The sequence below is a fragment of the Solea solea genome, chromosome 18 (genome assembly GCF_958295425.1).
Source record: "Solea solea chromosome 18, fSolSol10.1, whole genome shotgun sequence".
Taxonomy (NCBI): Eukaryota; Metazoa; Chordata; class Actinopteri; order Pleuronectiformes; family Soleidae; genus Solea; species Solea solea.
In genome coordinates this window covers 20,201,620-20,217,189 of record NC_081151.1, presented here as the reverse complement: position 1 = coordinate 20,217,189, position 15,570 = coordinate 20,201,620, and the positions used below count along the sequence as shown (strand labels likewise).

Below are 15,570 nucleotides of genomic sequence, written 5' to 3'. Positions count from 1 at the left end.
TGCGTTATAAAATCTAAAAATGTGGATTGAACCTTTAAAAGCATTTAGACAGAGTGGTATTTTGGTGGACTCACCCTTTAAAAACACCAAGTTTTAGAGGAGATAACAAGACGGATCAGAGAGGACTCAGACGCAGAGGCCTTTTAATTGTCTTTATTGGCACTCGTAAACAATTCTCAAGGCAGGTCCTCTTTACTGAGGAAAAACAAAAGCGTGGCTATGAAAACCTATAACAAATTGCGAGCGCAACGCTCTACAAGAGAAACGTTGTGGAACTATAAACGCGGAACAAAAAAATCACTCCGAAGAGGAAACATACTCGGACTAAGGTTATCATGTAAAACTTAAACAGAAAACTCTCCAAACGGAGGAAAACACGGCTCTAAACACTTCAAAACAAAAGCTAACTCAAAAGCACAATCCTAATGATTGGCGATCCTTAACCAACTAAGAATGAGATAAAAAACAAAACGCAATCTAAATGATTGGATCTAACTAATAAAAGGTAAGTCACAAGCCTAGTGATTGGAGTTCCTAAAAGGCTGTGAAAATTAACAAACAAAAAATCTCTCCCAAGGAGGAAAACAAAAGCTATAAATCTTAACTAAGGTATCAGCTAACAGGCTATGATAAGAAAACTTACAAAATAAAGCATCGCTCACCAAGAGGATCAAAAACTTGAGGATTCTGGGGCTGTGACGAGGCGCTATGGTGATCAGGCATGGACGAAAACACACTGGCACTGAAACAGGGGAACAGGGAGTTTTTATAGTCCACATGGCTTAATTGTCAGCAGGTGTGTGTAATCAGGGCCGGCAGAGGAGGGGGCGGGGCAAACTGCTGGAGTGACAGGAGAGAGGGAGAGAGAGAGATTCACAATCCCCTCTGTTTCCCATTCTCACAGAGAAAACAGCATGTTTTAAAGTTGTCATATCTCAAGAACGGTTGATGATAGAGATAAAATTTTTGGTTTGTGAGCGCCAGGAGGCTTTCAGCAGCTCCCATCTCAAAATTTGTGACAAACGGGTGTGAATTGACAGAGAAATCACAGTTTTAAAATCACCCTCATCTTGATTTTCCACAACTCCAAAGCAGACATTTTAACATGGGAGTGAATTGAGACTGTGACCAGAGTTCTCTGTGCTTTGAGGTGATTTTAAGAAAAACTACAAGTCATATGAACATGACAAACACACACATGGTTAGACGACAACCATGGCAACATTTTGATGTAAAAATTGTCTCTGTAGGTTGGAAATTGTGGGCAGGAGAAGAGTTTGTTTAGAAGTTTTTCTGATTATTTTGCTGGATCTTGCTAGAGTGTGTCACTCTAGCTCACACCTAACGACCACACACACACCCATTATAAAATCAGAAAGCTTTGAAAAAAAGTACAAAACTTAAACTGCGATAGTTCAAAAACCGTAACATGTATCAAAATGTCGACTTAGGTCAGAAAAGTCCCAAGTCTTGTGACCCGTTTAAACTTCCAACCACGTTTCTACGTTAAAGTATGACGACACTGTGATGCTCCAAAGCGGGCTTGGTTTTTTTCGGTCTCCCATCCACTTCAATGTTAATTTTTGTTCAGTTTTTTGTAAATATTATCCCAATGGTTATATGAAAATCTTAGAAAAGTCATAGCACACCATTCCCGGTCAAGGCGCACATTTTGATATAACTTGTGTTGGGGGTTTCTCAAAGATGCAGGAGGAGTAGCGTGCCGAAATAACGGGAGGGCGCGAGAATAAAAAGCAGAATAAACGCGCACGATTACAAGAGATGCCTTGCAGCGCAAGGCATTCTAGTGAGAACCCTAGGGTTCTCACTAGAATGCCTTGCAGCTGCAGGCACTAATTACATTTTGGGCTCATTCAATTTGCTGGTGTGTTGTGCCCCCTTGTGGCAACTTAAGTGCGTTGCCCTGCCACTCACTGATAAACAGAAAATTCCATGTGGTACAGCTCAGACTGTAATCGCCCTTTGTTTCCGTCGATGAGGGAATGATATGATTGTATTGCTCCATGTGTGACTCTGCATACAACAATCTCACTGTATGTTTAGATAGTACGCTCGTTATAAATACATACAGTCAACAAAAAAAGTTAATTCATTTCTTTGCTTATCTTCATTTACTTAACTAAGAAGAAAGCCACTTAATTGCCTGACTGCGAGCAAAACTTAAAAGAATCTTGAGGCACTTTTCCTGAAATAAGGTTTGCATGTGTTGTTGCTGAAGTGTAAATGAAGCGACCTCTGCTGGACTACATGTGCTATTGCTGTTCCTTTTTTTTAAGGCATTTTAAGGACACAGAAGCACTTTCATTACTCTCCCATAGGGGAAAATCACATCAACACTGCAGCACAAAATGGTAGCAGTTGAAATAGAATTATAGCCGAACCTGTAGAAACAGGGCATTTAGGCTGCTTTTTATGTATATGTGAATGTAATACAGATGCTATAAGAATGTGCATTATAGAGTGACTTACAGTATATCCTTTTTCATATATATATATATATATATATATATATATATATATATATATAAATAAACACACGTGAGCAAAAAGTACTCAAAATGTTTAAAATTGTGGAATTTGGAAATACGTCACAGTTCAAAGCTCACCTGACTCGTTCTTATGAACAAAAAGAAAAGATAAATGGAAACACATTTTTAAAACCCTTAAAACGGCATCGCAAACAGCTCTCTGGACTGTAGAAGACCTTTGAAGTACTATCTGACATCAATTCATTTGTGTGTTTTTCTTTTGACCTGCAGGTTGTGGGGATCTTTGCTGGTTTCGGCCTGCTCCTGCTGGTTGCCTCCCCTTTCCTCCTCCTGGCCACGCCCATCGTCCTCTGCTGCAAGTGCAAGTGCAGCAAAGGCGACGACGACCCCTTGCCGACCTAGAACGCGCCACGAGAGCTGGGGTGGAGAACCACTCCAAGGATGGGTCATCTTTTCTTTTTCCTTTTCACCCCCTTTAATGGTTCCGTTTGTGCCCTCCCACCAGCTTCGAGTGCTTCATGTTTTTCGGGCTCCGCCTCCCCGCCGCTCTCTCGGGCCACTCTGCATGAAAGGGGCATGGTAGGAAAGTGACCCTACACCTTGGCCTTAAGAGAGGTGCGGGGGTTAAAGGTCAGAGGGGGGAAGTTGGACTTGTCTGAGGACCGCTATGTCTTTGTGTGCAAGATGGTGATGGTTTTTGGGATGTAAAGGAAGACTGGGTCACTTTATGTGTCCTCGCTGTGGGTCACTGTGGTGTGGTGTTTTCTGCAGAAGATTCAGCGTACGGACGTTGTTGTGCAGGAGCCACGCTGAAGGAAAAAAAAAAAGAACCCTCGCTCTGTTTCTTAGTGGGTTTGATGTATGATACAAAAAGTTTTCTTTTTCTTTTTCTCGTTCCTGCCACCGCCGCCACACCTGATGTAGCTCTACAGACTCGGTCAGTAGCATTGGAGTTGCGCCACGCATGTTTGGCGTCGACCCGGTCTGCACACGGAACACGATTCCTCCGCCGTGTCCCCCGACTGCGATGGGAGGCTGTTGTCGCTCATCATGTACAGCACGTCCTCTTGATGATGTCAATGTTTTATAACCTGTCGCTTTTATTAGAACTGTGCTCCGAGTTGTGTCTATGTGTTGTACTTTAGAGTGTTACTACAACCCATTAGGTACACAATGTTAAAGGGGGAATGCCACTGAAATCCAAGATTTGTTTTCTCTGGTCAAATGATTCGTCCTTTTAGACTGTGTACACTGGAGGTTGTCATGTTTCTAGATCCAGACATTGTTTTAAATGAGTGGCGTTCCCCTTTAAAGATTTGCGTTAATTCAAAGTTTATGAGCGGACTTTGTATCCACATGTTGTGGGAACCATTTTAATACTTCACTTAAAGAGATGTCACTCCTGTAATTCTCAGTTCCTGAGTGGTAGATCAGCCAAATAGAGATGAATAGCCTTAAACTGAGAAGAGCCAAAATCAGGCATTTTCCCCCCCTGTGCTTTAAAGAAAAAAAAAAAAAGAGTTCAAAGTCCAATTATTCCCAGGGAAAAGCATGGTTAAAGGCATTTTTAAAAACATAGCAGACAGTCAGTGAAGCCCTTTATTCAAATGATTCTATGATGTCACCCATATGCCACATTGTTTATAGCCATACTGTATAAAATAAGGGGGAAAAAAAGCACTGTCCTGAACTGATGCTCTTTGTGACCTTGGACCTGGATTTCTTAAGCCTCTCTGAGGAGGAGGAGGAAGAGGAGGAGGAAGAGGAGGAGGAGGAGGAGTGCAAACTTGCATATGTTAGTGGTCCAAGTGTTGGCGTTTCATTTTTGTTGGTCGCTAAATCCTCCGACAACAAGCAGCTATACCGAGGCCCCGGAGAGTCAAATCTATAAGAATGTTCCATTGTTTTTTTGGGGCACACAACGATGAAGCCGCTCTCTACTACATCACTTTATCTATGCAAGTTTGTACGTTACCATTCTTAAAGGCTGTCGATTTACTTTCATCATAATCAACTGTGTGTCACAGGCGTGCAAGCTGCAGAATGTCCCAGTACGTGTGCAATGTGCATCATCACGGTGTTTCTTTGATCAGGGAATTGTTCAGAATCATCTACGTTGCTTTTACATGCTTTGAAATCCGAGACATGATTTGTTGGTGTCTGTTTTTCTGGGCATTTTTGAACAACTTCACACACACACAGAAAAAAATGCAGTTACTTTCTATTATGATCGGTAAAGGAGGGTGAAAAAAAAAAAAGGTCAAACGATTTTGTCATGAATTGTGTAATTCACCAGTGTAGCTTTTTTAAAAGTGTGGCTACAGTTGCTAAAATAAAAAGGATGGTCAATATTTTACAACAGTAGCTATTCAAAGCTTAACTGTAGCTCTACTCCTCGTCATAGTCGCCTTACATTATGATCACCTTTACCTGTAGCCTGTTGCGTTCACTCACCTCTTGTGTTGGCCTAATGATTTTTGATATCCATTAGGATGTTCACTTCCCAAAAATGCCTGAATTCCTTTTGTTTTTGTCGTTGTTTCCATGACAATCGTGCCAAGCAGACTTCCTGGAAAGGGGGAAAAGGAAACAGAACTGTCGACTGTTTGTGCATTTTGACCGTATCTTTGTATAACGCGTTAACAGTTTTTAACAGAGTTGGAAAATATTTGAATGCTTCTCTTATGTAAAGCACTTCTTTTTGGGTTTCATTGTTTTACTTCTTTATATGAACCTGTGTGTGTGTGTGTGTGTGATACGGTGCCTGCTGTGTTCGACAGCTGAAATCAATGTCACCTCAACAACAGAAAGGTCAAAACCATGCGAGAGACTGCAAATTTACCCATTACTGTAAGTGTTTCTGCAGTGCAACCATTCAGGGCTCTGATATCACCAGGATTAAAAAAAACTATTCATGTATCAGTCCACAGTAACATCACGGCCATTCTTCTTTACCTACTGTATATACTGTATTATGCAACAAACAGAAAAAAAGGGCCAAACAGCAGTGTCACAATTCATCATGACTCATTTTCTAAGGTCAATACAAAGGTTTAAAGGCACTTATCATCAGCACACCTATTGGAACAGGACAGTCCGACTGATTCACACAAGCTTCAGATCTACTTTGCAAAATCTATCCGAAGGTGGAGTTTGGTTATGAGCAGCAGTTTTCTATTATATAACCCGAGCTGTTGTGTCAAGAGATGAAGCTGCATGATTCTTCTCTGACGTACATGTTAAATATTACTATATGGTAGCCTCAGATCTTTTTCAAAATTGTAGCGTTGTCACCATTTCGACCAGCATTTATTTTTCTTGAAGAAAATGGTTTTGATGTACGTTCTCCAACATGCAGAAGGCTCATGTGTCTGTTCCTTTATTTTCGTATATGACTGTGTTGCATCATAGCTGTTGTAGTTGAATGATTCTTTTTTTTCCAGACATGATCAGGCCCCAAATGGTCAATTAAATGTAACTCGCCTCAGTAAAAGTGGATTATTCTTCTGAGGAAACGCCGTCTGTACATAAGGTTTCTGTGTTTGGAGGAAGTGAACGATTTGTCCACTCTGGCTCAGTAACGGAAGGTGAATTGATGTGGGTTTAGAACAAAGAAATCAACCGTGTAAAGTGGCATTTTTGGATCCATTCTTTACGACTTTAGACTCAGCATCTCAGTATATCTGCAGTTCCACTAACACTGTGACACCAGGTATTAAAGGTTGTTGTTTTTTGTGATTCTGCTCTCTTTATTCACTTGCACCGGACTGCACTGATATTATTGTTCCAAACCTACCGTGTGTGAGTCTTGTGTCCCATTAGGTTGTGAAATGGCGCCCTCTGCTGTTGAACAGTTGTAGTTTCTCCATTTGAGACACCTATGACACAAGAATCATCATCATGTTATCATATCAGAAAAAAATACATTACGAAAAATAATAACTGTTTAATAAAGCAGCTATAAGTGACACACACACACAGGTTTGCACAGCTATTCTTCTTAGGACACTGCACTGCCTCAACTAAGCACTTAACCACAATTCAAACCTCAACCCTTAACCAACTCCTTATAAATGGAATTATGCCATATAGGACCAGGTTTTGGTCTCCATGAGGGCTACTGTTGCCACTGTTTATGCCAGAAAAGATTAACCATAAGAGGTGACAAATACAAGAACACACACATTGCTGCATAGCATTATTACTTAAGGCACTCGTAGAGAACACACGCAGATATTTACATCTTCTCCTCTCTTAAACATGACTTATCTTATCACCCAACAGCACCCTCCAGTGACGGGATGTGGTACATGTAGGTAACTGCTTTGTGAATGGGAGTCATTTAAAACTAAAAAAACAACACAAACTCTCCAAATTTCATCCAAGGTTATAATAGTTTGGGATTTTTCATTAGTTTTAGCTTTTTTTCTTTTTAGAGCAGGTTTACGAGTTTGTATTAGTTTTTATTGTTTGTAAATGCTTAGTTTTAGTTTAGTTTTTATTAGTTTTAGTTGTTTTTATTTTTTGTAATATGGAGTATTTGCCACTGGTGCAAAATGCAAAACAGTCATAATAAGTATTGTGTCATAAAAACTCTATTCAAAATGTATGAGGACAAAAAAACATCTCTGCGTCAAATATAACAGTCTACAAGAAATTAGCCTGAAGTGCAAAATGTGCATAATGCAGTTAGTGTGTCAGGTAAAAATCAGTAAGAGAAAAAAGACACACATGAACTTAATGACATAAATAATAATTATAAATAACCCTCATGAGACACATCTATTAACTGCATAACGAATGCTATGTTTAACTTGCTTATTTAAGCCTTATGTCCCACATTTTAAAGAAAAAATAATTGAAAACGTTTTATTATGAATGAATGAAAATGTTTCAGAGAAAAAAAATACACTTCACATGAACCCAAAAGGATTATGTATGAAATGAATTCACAAAGACGAAAACTAAGCACATTTTCACTACAATTTTAGTTCATTTTAGTTAGTTTTATAAACACACAATTCAGTTTCAGTTAGTTATCATTTTTCTTTAAACTCTAGTTTATTTTAGTTTTCGTTAACTATAATAACCTTGGTTTCATCAGCAATAATCCGCCAATTAAACCCAGTACCCAAAAACAGTCTGTATGTTTTGGGCTGGAGGAGCTGGAGTAGTAAACCCACAGTCAGTAAAGCAGTCACTCCATTCCGAAATTCAATTTTTGTCTCTTTAAGAGTAAAAATCAACAGTCAGACACAAGCAAACATAACTCCTGCACCAAATGTGTATGTGGTGAGTTTTTCTCTTCATATTCCACAAAATCATTCTCTGAAAGTTCTTCAAACCACACGATTCACAGGACTCGGAACCTTTTTGTGTCGACATACTCTTATCTCACGATTGTTTTATTTGCATCACGCGTCTTCCCTTCATATTTGAGGCGGCTCTGTCTGCTCATCAGACATGTGCGAGCCTTTTGATAAGGTCTGCCAAAGAACAGGTTGTTCTCTCCGTCTGCCTTTGTGTCTATTTCCTGCCAGATGCTGGATTGGGAGCATTAACAAGACAACCCTGAAAATGAAAGTGCAAACGCTCCGTGATATATCATCCCTCACCAGCTGTTCTCTGTTTGGAAGTCTCTCCACCAATCACCATGCAGGACCACAGGAAGTTACCATCTGTGGGCACCATGGTGACAGGGTTTGTGGATGGGCGTCGAAGCTGTGAAGCTGATGTGTTATCTGGAGCAAATGAAGTATGAGAGAAGGGGGGGGGAGCTGCGAGGTGCTCAGACGGAAATGGAGAGATGGTCAGAGTGACAGAGAGCGGGATATCGCCTGGAAGACAAAGAGCTGGACCTCGGAGAAACGGGGGACGCAGAGCCAAGCTGCATTACTGGGGGGAAAGATGGATGAAAAGAGGAAAGACAAGGCCTCTGCACCTGCTCTGTGGAGAACACAAGGTTCTGCTATCACATGTGTGCTGGCTGAGGGCCGATCAGGCTGGTCTGCTCTGGCTGTACCTTCCAAACACCCTGCTGCCAAGGTGTCCTCCTGCTCCCAGTCATCAGCATCATCTCTTCTGCTTAGTACTTACAAACCACACAGCCAACAACAAAGCTTTTCAGCCTTCAAACTAGCCCAGAAAGTCATGTTACACACACAATCAGAGCTTGGATCAATGAAATGCATGTAGCAGAGATAAGATGTGTGGAGTATAGTGTTTTGTCCAGAATCAGGATTCTTTTAAAAACACTTGTTTGTTCTTCTCTGAACCCTGATTGCTTTCTTTAAGACCAAAGAAACAACCATCCATTAATTCCAAAGACAAAAGGCAAGTAATAAAAGGAAAGACTGACAATAAAAGTAAAGTAAAACTAATAGTGGAAGCAAATTGCCCTCCCGCTTGTAACCAGCGAATTACCTGTTGGATTAATTTGGCAAGTTTTAATCTGGAGTCTCATGCCTCAGGTTTTGAAACACTCATGGAAAACAAATAAGTTTAATAAACCATTGCCGTCTATGGTTGTCACCAAGGTTATAATAGCCATTAGTTTTCGTTTTTATTTAGTTTTGTCTTTTTGTTTTTAAAAGGAGTAAGTTTTAATTAGTTTGAAGAGTGGGTTTGCTAGTTTTTATTTGTTTGTAAATGCGTAGTTTTAGTGTTAGTCATAAAAACCCAACAAAGGGATGCCATTTCATAAATGTATGAGGACAGATGAACAACCATCCCTGAATCAAATATAACAGTCCACAAGAAATTAGACTGAAGTGAATCATAGTTCTGAGGTTGTGTTAAAGGTAAAAATCAAAATCAGTCCAACAGACTAAAGACACAAATGAATAGTAAATAATAATAACCCCCATGAGACACATCCCATTGTCACATTGTGAGTCTGAGGAGCTCAATCTGAGGAGAAAAAACAAACAATAAAGCCAATAAAAGACTTAGATGAACCAACTCAACCCAATTAATACACAATGAATGAAAATACAATCTCTCAAAATTGCCGGCAGAGAAAAAATAAACACACCCAAGAGGATTATGTATGAAATTAATTTAAAAATAAGAACTAGAGTTTCAAATTATTTCAGTTAACGAAAATGTGTATTTCGCTAGTTTTAACTATAATATATATAATATAATAATTATAATATATATATAATAACCTTAAATCAATCCTTAAAAACAGATTTCAAATCATCTGAGGTCAAACTGATCACTGGTTCATTCTGTAATGAGAAGCATCCTTCTTCATTTTGCTCATATATGTCATTAGAAAATAAAAATAAAAAGAGTCTCCGCCCCACCTCACCGTGTTTTTTCTGTCTCATTGAGCATCAGAGGGTCGTCACGCTGACAGGCGCGTGGCCACCACCGAGGAAAGAGTGGACTAAACACATGTTGACATTAAAAGCTAAGAGCTCCCTGCCAGCTCTCGACGGGGGGTTCAGGATTAATAATAAGCATGTGCATGTCTCATACTCGCGCACACAGCACAGAGGGCTCTGACTGTGACCAGAGGCCATTGTACATCCACCAGTGACTGACATGCACTGACAGGGTCCCACCTCTGCTTCTACTTTATCCCAGCATGGAGTTGGCGCTGCTCTTTGTCTCTTAAGCCTGTGACACCTATTATCGCTCATTAGCTTCCTCTTGTAAGTATGTATGTATGTCACAGCAACAACAAAGGGTGGACTATTATTTTGTGATTAGTCCTCTAAATCATTTGCTTAGAATGAGACGAGCACTGACACAAAGAACATCATTCTCAATATACGACATATTATCAGAGGTACTCACGTTACTGTAATTGAATTGTAATTTTTTGTGTACTTGTATTTAATAATTTTCTTAGTAATAGTATTTTTACTTAAGTTTGTTTTTTAAGCATAATTTGCTATGTTTTAAATCACATCCGTTACTGCATAAACATTTTTTTGGCGTGCATTAAATTAAAGAAAATGTTGTTTTTAAAATTCACAAGAAACTTTGGCAATTAATGATGAGGACAGGTGAATGAACGATGAGGACAGGTGAATGAACGATGAGGACAGGTGAATGAACGATGAGGACAGGTGAATGAACGATAAGGACAGGTGAATGAACGATAAGGACAGGTGAATGATGAGGACAGGTGAATGAACGATGAGGACAGGTGAATAAATGATGAGGACAGGTGAATAAATGATGAGGACAGGTGAATGAACGATAAGGACAGGTGAATGAATGATAAGGACAGGTGAATGACGAGGACAGGTGAATGATGAGGACAGGTGAATGAATGATGGGGACAGTTGAATGAATGATGAGGACAGGAAAATGAATGATAAGGACAGGAAAATGAATGATAAGGACAGGAAAATGAATGATGAGGACAGGTAAATGAATGATGAGGACAGGTAAATGAATGATAATGACAGGAAAATGAATGATAAGGACAGGAAAATGAATGATAAGGACAGGTAAATGAATGATAATGTGTTACATTTTAAACAAGCTACTTTTTTTTACTTTAGTAGAATATGTCAGCGCTCTTTCCACCTCTGCATATTATTCTACATACTGCCAATCACCTGCCAACACTGGCATATTTACATGAGCTTTGATGTTAACATGAATTTCCTCTATAAATAAAATGATGAAATAATAAAATAAAATACTTAATACTACTGCAACACACACACACACTCATTAGTACATTATTTCAGTGCGTGTGTTCACAGCCAGGAGACGATTGGTTCAGCTGGAGAACAGGAAAGATCACCAGCACTTACAGTGTTAACAAGTGAACACATCATATCTCGCTTATTTAAACCGAAACGTCTTCCAGGAGTCTCACCGACTACCGTTGCTAGGCAACCAGCCATAGGGATTCACTGCTACCACTAAAAAAAAAAAAAATAACTGAAATTGCTCGCTCTCATACTCTGACACTTGATCGTTTTGATAGATTTAGAATTAGAACACTAAATTACCACTTTACATCACATCACAGAAACTCGTATTGCGTGAACATTTGAGCTTAATGTGATTTGATAGTTTATTGCACATGAGTGGTCTTAATATATTCGTCTGTCTCAGCATAAAAGTGAATAAACAATATCCCACGATGCAAAATGACTGCTCTGAAAAGCATAAAACCTCATTGTTCACAGTGTTCAAGCTGCGTCCTGTAAGTCAGAATGTTAAATACGACAGTTTGTCAACACTGCCGCGTTCCCTTCTTTCTCTCAGAACTACACTTCATCTGTCATTACATGCCTCAAGTCAGGTACCTTTTCGCCACACTCTGTGCCTTAATGAAACTCATCTATCTCAGCCCACTTCTTGTTCCACAGCCCACTGTGTTTGCTTTGCTGCCTCACTCGTCTCCTGCCTCTTTACGCTCTCCCCGTCTTTGTATCGAGTTTGTCTGAAGGAGGAGTTTGCCTGGGGTCAATCACCTGAGCCTCCTCACCTGGTCTCTGACAGAAGCCTGCCTGGTGAGGATAATGGCTGTTGAGGGCCACGGGGGGAAATAACAAGTTCTGTTTTCTTTTTATGATGACATACCTGGGAACAGTGCAGAGTCAAATATAAACAACCTCGGCTGATTACAATATTGCCAGGTGTAAAGTGAGCTGCAGGAAAATCCCCCAAATGGATGTTTTCTAACGCAGATTTAGCGAGACGTGTTTACACAGCTCACACATTGATTTTTATTAAAAAAACCTGAGGCTATAACAGGAAAAAGAAATGCATTTGTGAAATTTAACGAGAGGTTTGTGGAATGGAGCTGAATCTTTTTTCCCAGTCCAGCGCTCTTTTATGTGACATGTGTCAGTCATGTCTTTCACTCGCTGACAGTTGACTGATGTTTGATCAGTGGAACTGGAACCATCAGCTATCAGAGATGATGGGCTGTACTCAGCTCCTACGACCACCACAGTTCCCAGTCATGCACCTGTTCCCTTAGCCTGCTCTACCACACACACACACACCCACACACACATACACACACTGAGCCCGTGATTCCAACTTGACTTTTTCTCATTAAAGCCTCGGTGAAATTTGACAGGTTCTGACGGCAAAGGTTTCCACAGTTGACAGCTATCCGACAGCTTGACAATAACTGCTCCCTTATTGCAGAAACACAGGTGTCCCTCATGGCTGATGACAATAGGTAGTAACTCCGAGTGACGGATGGGTGTGATGAAAAGTTACAGAGCTGGAACAAGGGAAAGGTGTGCATGCTGTGACAAAAAAGAAAAAAGGAAAAGCAGGAGACTGTGAACTTGAGTGAGATCACTGTGAGAGAAAGTGAAGCACACTCGCTTCCCTCGAGTTTAAAGCTACACTGTGCAACTCCTGTCGCCAAACCACTGCAGTTAAACCCTGCAGAGCTCAAGGTCCATGGTTCTCTTTCAACAAAGCAAGTCAAAGCAAACTCTCACTGGCTGAATGTTGCAACCCCCAATTGAACTGAATCAGAAATACTAGTATCTTATTTGTTCCTATGGAGGAAATTCAACAATCAGCTACTTCAACAATCCTGCTTACCACAGCTTTAAATGATTAGATTTTCAACAGCTACCATTGGCATTATTTTTCTTGGTGCAGTTTCATTAATGAGCATACACCAAAGCACAATTCACCAACTCCTTGCCCTCCACCCTCCTCCTCCTCCCACCATCCTTCCTCGTCTCCCCGCTCCATTTTGCCGCCTATGAATCAGCTCCTTAGCGCTGACTTTAATATTGCTTGAGTGTGCAGTCTTTTTAACACGCTCTGGCACTCACTCCTCTCGCGTGCCCTCTGTCAACAGTAAACTTTCTGAAAAGCGAGCTTAACAGGCCGTGAAAGGGTGGCACAGATGGCTACATCCTAGGTGGTAATTATCAACCACTTCCTCCCAACAAAAGACAAAAAAAAGAGAAAGAAACAAGTGAAGGTGTTGCCGTCAGGTCAACTGATGCCACGTTTGCAGGCTCTCTGGCAGAGAACTCAAACCAACATACTGCAAAGGGCCTTCTGGAGCCCAGACAGGCACGCTGACAGTGTCAAAGGTCAAGCACAGCCATAAGAGGATGATTTTTGGCTTCAGTGCACATCAGCCAGAAGGAGATCTATATTAAAACCTGATTCTAGTCGGCTAAAAGAAATCTTTTGTCTAATATTCTATACTGCTTAGCGTGGTGTCACATCTTGTTTAACAGGACTTCTTCAGTTGCACTCTAATGGGTTGACTCTGATGTAATGTACAGTAGACAGGCAATAAGAGCCAATTAGTGTGAAAGTGTTTCAGTCTGCACTAGGTGTTAGTAATGGCTGTGTTTATGCACACCAAACAAGCCGGGGCCTGCTTTTTAAGGGCTTAACCATTTATTTTGCTGGAGATCTATTAAAATTGAAGGTGACAGCTAATTTGAATCCTCTTTAATTTGGGGGAAATTTAATACACAACAAGGTGATAGGCGAGGCTCCCCCTACCTCCGTACGAGCCGCCTGCTGCATGCAAAAATATGTAAATGCTGCCTGTATTAGAATCTTTGTCTGGTTGTCATTCTCACATGGGGCACATCAAAGCCATATGACCTGATTTTGCACCTGCTGTTTAATTAAATTTACAAGACAGACACAGTCTCCACTCCCGGAGATATACAAATCTGGCTTTATTACCCCGGCACTGTAATTTACAAGGCAATTTACTGCTGGGCGGTAATGGTGCCTGCCAAAGTGCTCCCTCAGAAAAGATACACAAACATGCACAACAACAAGTTATCCCATCTCCCTTCCTGAAGATGTGACCAAGAATGCCAGGACCAAATGTAATCACAAGAAGAGTGGGGTGTTATTGAGGCCCACAAAGCCTAAAAGTTACCCCTACTGGAAAATCCAAACAAATCCAAACAAACTAAGAATAAATCACTATGACCTGGTGTCAGATGGCTTCGTCTCTTCCTTTGAGGAGCGACAGTGATAAACTAAGAAAAAACGGAGACTTGTTTCATGAATAACGCGACACATTTTCTGGCCTCGTTGTCAGACAAAGATGTTTATTTCAAACAACCTCACTCAAAACTACTGCCATCTAAGATAGCGGTTAGAGGGACAATGGCACAAAGTGTAAAATAAGAGTGAAATGAGGGCGATTGATGGAAAACTGACATTAAATAAATGTCTTTTTAAATCCATGTAAAACATTTTGGGGGATTTTCTGTGTTGTGACTCTGACCTAATCTCTCATGTAGCAACCATATAGCCGCTTCAGCACAACATCACGTTAGATACCAGGTGTGATAACAGCTATTATTTGACGAGTCACCAGCTGCCATGTGGCCATTGTGCTGTTCTGCACCTCTGCTTATGAAGGGATTACACTATCTATGGTTCATCTTCTCCGTGTGGCTGGTCACTGACGTCATGTGGCCATTTCCCAACAAACACCTGAAGCCCTTGTGGACAACAGGCTAGTGGAGTGGTTGCGACACAGTTAGCAGCTCAGCTGCACAGCAGTAGTTATCAAACTCTGTTGGGCAAAAAAAAAACGTGAGCAGCCCATGTGCGAACTTGAAGTACGTAGATGTGGCGCATCGAAATCTCCAGTATGGGAGAGCAATAGGTGCAGCTCAGTGGTAGCTTAAACCATAGAACAGCACTTTCTATATCTAGTTATATAATGTCAATATTAGCAAAACAATACAGTATCTCCTATTAATCCTCAGTAGTGCAACAGTATTCCCATATTTTCCTTGTTTCTATGAGACACTGTCTCTATAGTACATGTAATTGATCACCTCATGTGGCTTCATCCGTCATCATGTCAGTGCAACAGATTGCCCCACAGATCATGATTATCACGATGTTATCCTTGTTGTGAACCATGTGGCGTGACTTCTAATGTAGATTTACTTTATAAAACTAATGCCGCTTTTCCACTACATGGTCCCAGCACGACATGACTCGCCTCAGCATGGCAATTTTGCTTTTCCACTAGCATAGCACCTGGTACCTAGTTCTTTTTTAGTACCTGCTCTGGCGAGGTTCCAAGCGAGCTGAGCCAATACTATGCGTG

The 15,570-nt window shown here is 40.6% G+C and overlaps 1 protein-coding gene and 1 long non-coding RNA gene across 4 annotated transcripts in view; one reads left to right on the top strand and one right to left on the bottom strand.

Annotated features, from left to right (window-relative positions):
• rnf144aa (ring finger protein 144aa) overlaps nt 1-6,248 on the top strand; it is a 50,439-nt gene extending 44,191 nt beyond the window's left edge. For all 3 annotated transcript variants that reach the window (XM_058615017.1, XM_058615018.1, XM_058615019.1), the window contains one exon: nt 2,781-6,248. In XM_058615017.1, the coding sequence (XP_058471000.1) occupies nt 2,781-2,912 (132 nt within the window). In that variant the 3' untranslated portion in view covers nt 2,913-6,248. The remainder of the gene's footprint in view (nt 1-2,780) is intronic.
• The window catches only part of LOC131444565 (uncharacterized), a 171,127-nt gene continuing 160,521 nt past the window's right edge, over nt 4,965-15,570 (bottom strand). The window contains exons 8-9 of the long non-coding RNA XR_009233742.1: nt 6,307-6,388; nt 4,965-5,079 (exon numbers count right to left, since the gene is read on the bottom strand). This is a non-coding gene — a long non-coding RNA (uncharacterized LOC131444565). The remainder of the gene's footprint in view (nt 5,080-6,306; nt 6,389-15,570) is intronic.